Source organism: Lissotriton vulgaris, chromosome 6 (assembly GCF_964263255.1).
Source record: "Lissotriton vulgaris chromosome 6, aLisVul1.2, whole genome shotgun sequence".
In the NCBI taxonomy this organism is placed as follows: domain Eukaryota; kingdom Metazoa; phylum Chordata; class Amphibia; order Caudata; family Salamandridae; genus Lissotriton; species Lissotriton vulgaris.
The window spans coordinates 1440692046-1440704353 of NC_141694.1; the positions used below are offsets into that span (position 1 = coordinate 1440692046).

Sequence of the window (12308 nt, forward strand, 5' to 3'; positions counted from 1 at the left end):
TACATATTTCAGAGGGCTGATGTGTTGAGGCTGTGGCTCGGTGGATGTAGCCTTAAAGTAGGCTCCATGGTGGGGCACTTGTGCAAGGAGGTCCTGTGCAGCTGCATAGGAAGATCTAACGGTTGTGGAGGCCTGTGCCAACACGTCAGTCACTCAAACCTTGGGTCAGCTCCCATTGAACCTGTGTGAAAGTCAGTGTTTGGCATAACTCCCACCAAGCAAAACTGTTGTACACAACACACATTAATTACAGTGGTGTACTGTTAGGTGCAGTTTGGACTCTTCAAAATGGTGTCCCAAGGAAATGGTACAGGCTATCACAAAATAGTACTCTTGTGGAGGGGTATGGCTCTGCCAAATGACTGCTTTTGGCATAAGTATAGATTACGTTCAAATTGAGGCTTTTGGAAGTGGTTTGATTATGGGGTTGAGTATGACCTTTGCACTTTGAGAGGTAGTCTTGCTTGCATTCCATGTGAACATTCCATGGTATTGTAGGAGGCTGCTTGGTATCCATGTGAGGCAGTTTGAAAAGGAAGAGTCAACAGTCCGCCTGGTGGTGGAGCCCGGGTTTAGTCTCAGAATAAACCTTTTTAATTTTACAATGGTACGTTGTGATTTTATTGGTACTCAACAGCGGATTGCCCATAATTGCAGCATCTAGTATTGACAAGGGTGGACAGCGAGAATAAGAACATTCGCCATATGAAGCTTGAATTGAAAAAGTTGAGACATCTGCCAGTGAGATCATGAGCGTGCACGAAGCCATCTGACTCTAGCCCAGGGCAATTTTATGAACATGTACACTGTGGTAGCCAGTGTAGAACCTGCAGCTCTACTTACTTTCCTCCCTCGTTACAGCATTTCTGTAGGTTCTACAGGTTTTTTGTCATAAATTAGTCCATTCTTATTCCATCCTTGAAGTAGGCGGCAGCTGAAGTCGCCCATATATTCCTTCTTCCAGCTGAAATAAATAAACTGTGGGTGAAAACGTGGTTAGTGTTCCTTTATAAACACCTGCCATAACTCTCCATTACGCCTACATTTCCCAGGAACATCTTCCTTCTTGGTGTATAAATGTATTTTGACCTCATCTTTCTTGATTGCTTTCAGGTTTGTCTGCTCCTTGTTGCACTCAGTTAAATATTAAATGTTGTATCTTTAAACATCCCGAGATGAAGTTTGCCCTACAACAACATCTGTGTAAAGTCAACGATAGGGCTCATATCATAAAATCAAGTTCAAGATAGTTGTATAGAAATTGCTGTGCTCACAACTTGTGGTACATTGGTGCCGGAGGGGGGGGGAGGGGGGTACCATACTAGTGTTACACCTTTGTAGAGGCTGGCAGGCGCCCTGTGAACCGAAAGGGTGTGGGTGCGGAGGTGTAGAGGGGGGCTCTACAAAAGAGTCAATGTCGAAAGAACAGCCCATTAAACACCCTGCTAAAAGGAGCAGCATGAGTTTAGCTACGTCATTTATGGGAATTCTGCAAGCACCTTTAGGGAAACAAGTCTAACATATATGTCAGTGATGATAAGCCGTCTTCAGGTACAGATACCATGTGAGTCCTCCGGCCATAGCAGTGCAAGAAGCATTATTTTTATGAACGGTCGGAGGGGGGTCTTTCATGACAGAAGGGGAGGCGGTGTGGGCGGTGAAATGCTTTCTGACGGGGACAGGTTCTCGGGAGCGGTGACAGGTGGGCTCGTTGTGTCTTTAAGGCGGCCCCTCCCTCCCTCTCCGGCGCCGTGTCTGGGGGCGGACAGTCTGTGGCTCAGGCACCTCCCTTCGGTGGCCGGAGCCGGCGAAGGGCGCAGAGCCGGGCGAGCGGCAGGTGCGCGCACCGAGGGGGCGGAGAGGCCGCGCAGGGAGCCGGTGTCCGAGGCTCCTCAGACCAGTGCAGCAGACGAGCAGCGGCGAGCCTGGCTGCACCATGTCCTCGGCAGTGAGCGGCGCCGCCGAAGCCGGCCCGGCGGTGGCCCCCGCCGCCGTCCAACCCCGGGTCTTCTTCCAGAGCCCGCCGCTGAGCAGCACGCCCCCGCCGGGGCCCCTGGAAGAGGAAGATGAGGAGGACCCCTCGCTGGCCGCTGCCGCCGCGGCGCACCGCCAGCAGCAGCAGCGCCGGCAGCAGCAGGGCAAAGTCACCGTCAAGTACGATCGCAAGGAGCTGCGGAAGCGGCTGGTGCTGGAGGAGTGGATCGTGGAGCAGCTCAGCGAGCTGTACGGCTGTGAGGTACGTGCGCCGGCTCCCCTCGCTCGCTCTACTGTACAGCAGCCGCGTCCTACCGGCGCCTTGACACCAGAGATGGATTTCATTTCATTGATGCTCAAATGCATTCTCTTCTCCATCCACTAGGTTGCCTGACCTATAGAGAGGCCACCTCCATCCTAAACAAGCGAGCATGCCCCCTTTCACCTCTGCGTCCATACTGTAAAGGCTCCAGTTGCTTTACCACCCACTGGTACTAATATAGGTCTTGCATCTTTACAAAAAGGGTCGCTCAGCAGGTGTTAGTTAGTGTACGCTTCCTCGATCTATTAGCTGGCACGGAGGGCTGCACTTGGTGGCATGACGTTTTGCTTCTCCAAACCTGTCTATACTACCCCCGCAAGGATGCCCGTTTTTACCTCCTGCATCCTTCCAATAAAGAAACCGGTTTTTTGATCAGCCCTGGTGCCAACAGAGATCTTTACTTTTCACTGAAAGGTACCGCTGCAGGCTCTACTCACCCCCCCCCCCCCCCCCCCACCCCACCCAACACACACATTGTGAAAGCCTGACATTTTTGGCGACCTTCGATGACCTGACCTTTTACGTCGCCAGCATGCCTTTATTGCATGAAACCCCGTTTTCTGCACAGGATCTCTTAACCAACCGCACCAATTAATAATAAAATGGTTCTTAAATTGCCCTACTTCAACCAATCGCAGACCAAATAAGGGCTTAGTTGAGGAATTGCCCTCTTTCCCTCTAAAAGAGACACCTCAGTTGGTTAATACAGGCTGCTATAGAATGTACTGCCATCAGGGGCGTTCTCGAACCATAGACCCCCATAACCCTTAAAGCCCCTGTTTCTGCAGAATCGTTCCCAGAGCTGCTGAAAGCGAGCCGGAAAACGTGTCTCTCTTTCCGTGACATGCGTCGGAGGGGGGCGCTCTTCTCAAGAAATGGATTTGGGGGGAAATTGGAGATTAGGGTCAACGTTTTGTGTTGAAGCCAAGGTGAAGTATTAGCAAAGCCCTGCCTGGCTTCCTTAGGTTTATGCAGACTCTCCCTTAGCGGGGTACCACGTCAACGCCGACCCATCACATCACCCCCTCCCCCCCACCACTACCCCCACCCAAACGTGTTCTGTTTATGTTGCCTTTCTTGTGGCTGCTCTCTCAATAATAAGCCATTACACCCTGATCTGAGCCGGGATCAGCGGCCCTCTACCGACAGTACGGCGGGATTAGGGCTAATGCCCTGTCTGCAGCAATCAAGCCCGGCCCCGCCTGGTATAATTGTGTCTAATGAGACTGCCGGTGCCGCTCCTGGGCGCGCGCAACACTTCCTAGAACCGCGCTTTCAGGGACACCTCACGTGCAAGTCACAGTACGTCACAACAGCACACGCACTGCTCTGGCTTTTAGAGGCGAAGGCCGGCTGCGCATATTTTGTAGGTTTATGTAGAGACACGCTGAGCTCTCTGTTCATAGGCCTTATTATTCACAGCTGTTTATTGCCTTTTAATAACTAATGTCCCAGAGGTGCAGTTATGGTTTCCTGGTTCCTATTGCACTCAGAGAAAATGGCCCTCATCACCTGGTTCTGTAGTAAAAAATATATATATAATTGGGGTGCAGGGGGGCCCCTCACACACCATGACGCCACTGCTGCACCCGATGAGCTGTTTAAAGATGTGTCACTCCAGGCTGTACATAGTGAACGATATTGGGAATGTTGATGTTGGCAAACAGGGCAAGCATTGGCAGTATTTCATCTGGAATGAGGCATTATGGGGGGCGGGGCAAGGGGTGACTGTGCAGTTGGTCAGTTCATGGTTCAAGGGCAGGGAACTGCAGCCTCCTTTCACTCTCCAGTGCTTGATGGGAGGCTGACCCTTCAGGCGGGGTCTGGATTTGTTTCACATTGAACTAAGTGATGTAACCTTTTCCCCTCTTCTATACCTCCGCTATTCTTCTGAATCCAAATAACTGACTAACCTATTCACCACTCAAATTGCTTTCATATTTCACTATACTAACTCAACACTAATCCTTTATGGGTTCCAGAGTAGCGTGGTATTTGCCCAAAATACGCTTTGACGCCTCTTCAGCGGTAGTAAGCGCTATATAAATGCCATTACAATACAATATCCAAATGAATGTGGCCCTTTTCGCCATCACGCATTAATTGGTCAACTGACCCTCCCCCAGTCATTATATTCAGCCAGCTCTGTGTCCCTCCCACTCAGCTGATGACACTAAGGATGCTGTGATGCGTAGGACCTTGACGATAATGGTAAAAGTGCAATTTCAAGTTCCTCCATGCTTGGTGTTTGTGGCTGACAAACCAGCACTCCCTGAATATATTTGCATGCTATGGACCATTTGACAGCTATGAGTGTCCCCTGACACCATCTGGTGCTACAGAGCTGAAATACAGGCGCTCACAGGACCTCAGTATGTGTTAGAAGTGAGTTGATGTGAGGTCCTTCCATTCCAAAGGAATACTTGTTGCTGCTTCTGATGTTACTGTCCCAAGGCCCGCCCATCACAAGCGAATGACCAACTGGGGCTAATGGTTTAGGTGTTTTCTTTCAATATCTATTCTAGGATTTTTAAACTATCCATTTTTCTTTATATGCTGGGTGAAATTTCAGTGCATCGTTTTCCACAATGGCCATACACACATTTTTTTCTTTTCTGGTGATTCCTCATAGGCTGTCAGGATCTTATTGTTTTATAAGACTACATAAATCATTGCTTCGTTTACTGCAGTGTACGATTTTACACATTTCTATTGACTTCTCACAGGTGAGGAACGACACATGTTGACCAGTAGGCTCAATGCAGGCCTATCTGTTGCCTTTATTGAAAGATTGATGGACCTGAGCAGGCCTGTACAGCTGTGAAATAATACCCCCCCCCCCCCGACCTTGCAAAACACATATGGGCTGCAAGAGCTTTTTGTCTTTTATGATAGTAGTTTGCAATAATTAATTGGTCAGGCTTTGTTTTGTTGTAAAACATTCCCTTTGCTGTTTACACAATAGTCTCTAAATGATTGGACTACATTTGAATCATCTGAGCGATACAACACAGGTCAGTGCCCATATGAATACTGTAAGCCTAATACCCCAAAATTCGTGTGTTTCCTCCCAAATTTGGTTGCACTAAACTTTCTCATTGGTTCAGCACCCCTTGTCCTCGTACGCCTCCTGCTTCTTCCCTTCTCATTGATTCCCACTTAATGGATTTATTAAAAAGCATATAAAGTACAACACCTGGCTCGATGAAAACTGGGCACGCCTTCAGTAATAGGTCTACAAAACAGGTACATCCGCCTAGGGCTCCCTATAAAGCTTTGAATGCATCTAGAGGCATGTATATACTCGTCTTTCAATTGCATCTGTTATTCCTGATTTATAGCTGGCAAATGTTGTGCCTTCAGGTTCATTCACAGCACACCACCTGTTGCAACACCTTGCATATCCGCTCCTTGGCACATCTGTATATTTCTTGAGGGTCTTTTGGTTAAAACACGCATCCACTTGTTGAACTACGTCTTCAGATATGTCCCTTTAATGGTCATTTCAAGCCACGTCTGAAGGTCTATTCTCACCTTCAGTGCTAGTGCTGACTTTGGACTCCACCGTTTTTTGCATTGACCTGAGTTTGGCTCCTCCGCCTCCAAGAACACCACTTGGCTGGACCTCCCTCCCTGGCAGCCATTTTCAGATCAGTTTGGATGCAAAGTTCACCATGCCTGCTCTATATATACTCATGTCTTAGACCACTTTCTTATATGCATATTTTTCTTTTTATTCCATCCCATTTGAAGCGTGTTTATGTTGTAATCTTTTATTGTTTTTATTTTTTTATTCATATCCACTCGTGTAACTTGACTTTTGTGCATATGCTCTCTTAACATTATCAGTGTTGATATCTGTTTCCCTTGGTCTCCCTGTTTCCCCTTTCTCTATGCATTTGGAACCTTCCTTTGTCCTGGTCTTGTGGGTTGACAGTTGAACTGTCACTGCGAGTTGAGGTTGTGCCTGATCTTAATAAAGAATGTCTTCCTCATATTTCGCCTCTTGTTGCATCTCTCCCTGGGGGAGTCTCAGGGGTCTCAATTTTAACAGCGATACCACTTAGCCTCTTTGACGGTCAAAGTCTTCAGATGTATAAGTTTCTTGGCTTTTGTTTTGAGCCCTGTGCATTGTTTGACCTTTCTCCTACTGCTACTCTGCGACCAGTCTTTGTAGGCAGGCACCTAAAAGCATGGACGTCACACGAGCCTTTTAATAGAGCTGCACGTGGCCAAATACCGTATTTACTTTTAGAATCCTCAGCTCCGTCGGTTACTTAGAAAATGTGATCGGGTTGGAAACGAATTATCTTGGAATGCTAATTGCAGTATGACTTAGTTTATTGTAGCCAATGAAAAAACCATCAGGTGAGTTGGAGGAAAGTAAGCCCCTCGAAGTCCTTGCTTCTGTTTCTTTTACTGTGCTCACCGCTCAGGAGAGGGCTACCTCTGTTCTCTTGTTGTGTGAAGCCTTGAGCCCGACAGCTCTATAGTGACGTACATCTTTACGGTCATGCTCTTTTTGGGCATTGTCATATAGTTTGTGGTTCAGTTATACAGGATGGCTCAAGACAGACACACATTGATTGCAATTGCAATGAAATGTTTTTAATTGTGTATCTTTTATGAGGCTATTGCAACGAAATAAAGATTATTGAATTGAATTGAATTGATTTATCCTGTTTTGGGTGTAAAGCAATTCTTTATCTCTATCACAGCTGTGACGTTCAGCAGTGCCCGATTAAACCCTGGGGAGGCCCCTAGGTGGTCGAAAGTTCGTGCCCCCCCTCACAAATGATCCCCTAATACTTTTTTCATTTTACCAACCAACAATTTTAATAAACCAATTTTATTATACAAAACTAAACATTAACAAGTATTAATGTTATTAAACAAAAAATAATTTTAATAAACCAACAAAACTTTCAATATTCACTTTCCTCAATTTTCTGTGGTGATATCTTTAAGAAGATCTTGTAAGTCTACCCTTCGCAAGGTAGTGAAGTCGTTCTTGTTCCATTGAAGATTGATGACAATTATTCAGTAGTTTTAACTTCGAAACCTGGCCAATAAAATGAGTGGGACCATAGGCTGTGCCTACTTTCCTATTTGGTAGTCTGGGACTGATGTTCAGAAACTTAGCATTTATGTCCTAGCAGCCTTTTGTAGTGCTTTGCTCCTTGTTGCGTGCAGGGCCTGACAGGGAACCCAAAGCAGCCATGGCAAACTTTGCCAGACCAGCCCCGTATAGTGTAGCGAATGATGAGAGCCTGAGCACTACAAAGGGCTTGCGAGCTAGAATGGGTGGTTCTTCCACAGGAACATTTGGGGGGAAAAATGACAAAAAATGGTCCATTGTACAATACGTTTTTCATTACATATATTATAGTATTAGCTTTTAAAGCATAGTTAACTATTATGTTACAGTGCAACAGGATACAACAATATCTGTTGGGGGCCCTCGAATGATTTTCCTCTCTACCACCTTTTTAACAATGCCCCTCATCTCTCCATAGTCTCTCTCTCACATGCATTTCATTTGTTGTATAGCACCTGTCACACCAGTGTAGGGTGTTGCAGCACTTTACGTCAAACTCAGACAGAGACAATGGCTCATGCATGTGTAAATCAGTGTATTGAAAATGCTAAATATGTCAAAGCACTACAAGGTGTAGGATTCAGGTCATCCATACTGGTAGGCATTTTTTAAGAATTCCTGTTCGGGCGAAGCAGAGATTCAAAACGTAACACAGTGGTTGGGGTTGAATTTACTAATAAGAATGTCATTTTACCAAGAATGTATTTCTACCCAAACATGTCCATTTCAGCAACATTAGGATAATTAGAGATTGGGGAACAAAACATAACTTTCGAAACCTATACCATGCAGGTTGCATGCAGCTCTTTGGCATTTAATAGCGTACAGAGCTACGTTAGAATTGTAAGTTATGAAATGTAAGTAGTAATAGGATCACTGAGACAAAAGCAGTAACTCACTGAGCTATGCACATTAAATACAGTTCTGTAATCTGTATGGTACAAGTTCTTTGCATCAGGCATGTTAACACTTTCCACCAATTTTAATTCATTCAAAACTTCCAATAGACAAAATTCCAATCTCTCTCCAGCGGAAACATAAATCAACAGAGATATCAATCTTGACACTTTCTTTTTTTTGCCTGAAAAATGCTGGATATACAAGGAACTCTGCAGGGAGGGTAAGATGTGTGATGATGCTGGGCTGTTGATTTTGTTACTGGGGGCCGATATTGCAGCACAGCTGTAATACCGGCCCGCAGTAACAAAACTGTATGTCCACCCCACTAACCTCTAAGGGAAACACCCGATATCCTGTACGGCCAGTCCAGCATAGGTTGCATGCTTAACTTGAAAATATCTCCTTGAATTGGCATGCCTTTTAAGGCCACATTACAAGTATGCCATTCCACATCAGTATCTTGCAATAGAACCGCAAAATAAGCCATAGCGGTTGTGCGTATGTGCTTGGTTGCACCAAAGTCATTGTTATTGTTTGCAGCAACTCACTTCTAGATTGGGTCCCCATAATATAGACATATGCTTAATGGTATATAAGGTGGGAATATGTATAAATGTTCAGGTGCTTGTATTTGGGGATCATATATTGGTATGATGGCCTGAGTGCCCAAGAAGGGGCAAAACTTTGCAGAGGGCCTGCTTGATAGCAGTGGAAATTTAGCTATACTAGCTTCTTGAATAGGTGTAATCTGACCAATCATAGGCTGTAGAGTGGACTAGCAGATCTGAGAGACCCCATATTGAGTTATTCCTGTGCCACGTGATGCAGTAGTCTGAGACAAATATCTACCCAGTGATATATAATCTAAGTGATTATTCCATTTTACTTAAATGTGTATATATATTAAAATATGTTCAGGACCTCTTTCAAGAGTAGGAACTGATTAATTAATTTAGCATAAATGTAAACTTTGTTCATTGTTTTTTCTAGATCTCCCTCTCTTTGCACATTCCTGTATTATCTTGCTCTATCAGCGAACTTTGATATTTCCAATCTATTGTTGCTACAGATAACTTCTTATCTTAGACTCTCACTTTTTCTATTGGCCTCTCCCTTTGCCCCCGCACAACCCTCCTTTAATACAAACTTACCCTGAACATATTTTTCCCTCCACTGACCTTTTCCCCTCTAACCATATTTGTCTATCTTGTTGCCCACCATTATGATAAGTAGCTCAAAAGGTTTCATTTATCTTTTCACTGACCTATTTTGCTTGGTTTCCACTTGACACCACTTCTTCTGATTCATCATATAACTACAATTCTCAAACTTAAATCCTTCCATACCTGGTCCATGCCCTTCTCTAATCTGGCCTGGTTCTCCTAAGAACCCAGCTCCGCCTACAAGGTTAAAAGGGAGTCTGGAATGCCTAGAGCCTTTTATAAGGCACCTGGTGTCGACCTCCTTTGATACTTGCTGCGTCCCTGACTGCTGGAAGAAAGCTGTAGTTCTGCCGCTCCCAAAGAAACCGCACCTTGGGTTAGAGCGTTTAGACAACTTATGCCCTATCTCTCTTTTGCCATATTTCGCTAAAGTGACTGAAAAAGTAGCGAATGTACAATTAACGACTCACATGGATGAAAATGAGCTTCTGCACCCTACCAGTCTGGCTTTCGAGCCAGATATTTGACCGAATCGGCTCTACTCTTTGCCACTGAGTCGATCCGACAATTTGTGGATGCAGGTCAATCGGCGGCCTTAATTTTGTTAGACCAAAGAGCCGCCTTTGACACTGTAGCCCACCACACCCTGGTGCAATGCTTGCAGAAAGGTGGGGTGTCGGGCAAACCCTTGGGCTGGTTAAAATCTTTTCTGTCGGGGCTGTGCTTCCAGGTGAGACATGGCGAGTACTACTCCCGGGTCATTAAACTGAGACAAGGTGTGCAGCAGGGATCGACCTTGAGCCCGACCTTGTTTAATATCTATGTGGCTCCCGTGGAGTGGATTGCCGAGAGGTTTGGGATCCGGGTCGTATCCTATGCGGACGACACACAGCTGGTGGTCTCCCTAACCCAGGCGCCAGAGTTGGCCGCCTCCAGCTTCAGGGCATGCTTGCAAGAATTGGCGGCATGGATGGCGGATAACTGCCTAAGGCTGAATGGTGATAAGATTGAGGTGCTGGTGGTGGGACGGGCCCCAACTGTGTGGTCGTCGGCATGGTGGCCTCAGGACCTGGGGGCGGTACCTACGGCATGTGCACAGGCAAAAAACTTGGGAGTTTGGCTGGATCCTAACCTCTTTTGACTACCCAACCAAACGGGTGGCAGGGACGTGCTTTGGAATGCTGAAGGTCCTGTGCAAAACCTTGGACCTACTACCTATGGCAGCTAGGAAGACTCTAGTGCATGCACTAGTGACTTCTCGCCTAGATTACGGGAACATCTTGTATCTAGGCGCTCCAGCTAGATGCTTACTGCGCCTGCAGGGAGTGCAGAATGCAGCAGCCCGCCTCATTCTGAGACGCCCGAGAAGATCTTCGGCCAGGGCAGCACGGGCGGCACTTCATTGGCTCCCGATTAAAGAAAGAGTTGCCTTTAAAGCACTCTGTGTATGCCATAAGATTTTGCAGGGTAAGGCTCCTGCTTATCTAACGGACCTTGTGTCCCCGCACATACCCTCACATCTGTTGAGGTCGGGTGGGGTTGGTCTGGTATGTGTGCTGGCCATAAAAAAGGCGAGGATGGGTGGCAGACCTTTTCGCCTATTGGCGGCTAAACAATGGAACGCCCTCCCGATGGAGCTCCGGCTGGAGACCCAAGAAAAATGTTTTAGGAAAAAACAAAAAACACATCTTTTTCCTCAAGGATAAATCGGAAGGCTCTGGGCTGATCACGGCTACTCTTACCGCAGCGCGGGGACACACTGGCATTAGTGTAACCATGACGCTTTACAAATGGACTTGTTGTTATTATTATTATTATTATTATTATAATATATTATGCTCTAGCTCTGTTTTTTCCACTGTACATAAACCTTATACTTTCTGCTTGCTATCTCATACAGCTTCATCTATCTAGGTCTATATCACATATATCTATGTGTTATAAATGGGTATTTTGTTGAGCACAAACCTAACTAGCAAGCACTAGAATGCCATACAAGAGTGGAAGAACTGACTTTAAATTTATCATCACATATGAAGGAGCAGGATGTCCATGGGTGGTGAATCTCACTGAGTGGCATTCCGACCCAGATCCAAATTGGGCCCTAGGTTTCAAGGTATGTATGGCATACAACAGTACTCTTGGTTAAGACCAATTATACCAAGTACACTAGGTTACTAGTCTGCCAGGTTAAGACTGCAGAAAATGCTAAACGAAGCAGGAAGAATGCTCTTTGGCCTAATAATTGAAATAATTTCACCTGACGCCCACACTCTCTCCCAGTAAAAATATTGCATTACGTTTTTCTGGCTCACATACGTTTGCTTCAAAGGCACAATGCTGAAATACCTACAAGAAACAAAATCATCCCAACACTCATCTGACTTTGAGTAAAAGGGTGTCTTATGATCATCCCCCAAAACCATATACAAACAATGAGGTGGGTACCTCTCAGTGGCAGCCTTTTGTCTGAGGATCACACCTAATCAGGGAAATGCACCACGTCCAATCAATATTAAGTTTTGAAAAAAACAGTTCTAGTCCTTGAAAGTAGCCCCCCCCCAACCCTTCTCTTCCCCCCCCCCCCTCCGCAACCTGTCCACCGCCGTTCTCCACCAAGACCATTTTGAGGCAGACAGTGGGGCAAGGATGGACCAGAAAGGAGGGCTTAAACCATGAGCGCATCTATTACATCTCCTCTCTAAAGGTCCATATGCCATAGTTCCTGTCAACACATACATTACTTAGTGACTGTAACCACTACTGAAGGGTAATGGTCCCGTATGGACTGCATGTTTTCCTCCCCAGTGCCCACTGGACACAGTTGAAGTACCGAAGACAGACCAGTGCA

General features: G+C 45.9%; 1 protein-coding gene across 1 annotated transcript in view; it reads left to right on the plus strand.

Moving 5' to 3' along the window:
- The first annotated feature begins 1766 nt into the window (after positions 1-1766).
- Positions 1767-12308, plus strand: part of PPP1R14C (protein phosphatase 1 regulatory inhibitor subunit 14C) — a 284336-nt gene continuing 273794 nt past the window's right edge. The window contains exon 1 of the mRNA XM_086927569.1: positions 1767-2236. Coding sequence (XP_086783695.1) covers positions 1937-2236 — 300 coding nt within the window. The 5' untranslated portion in view covers positions 1767-1936. The remainder of the gene's footprint in view (positions 2237-12308) is intronic.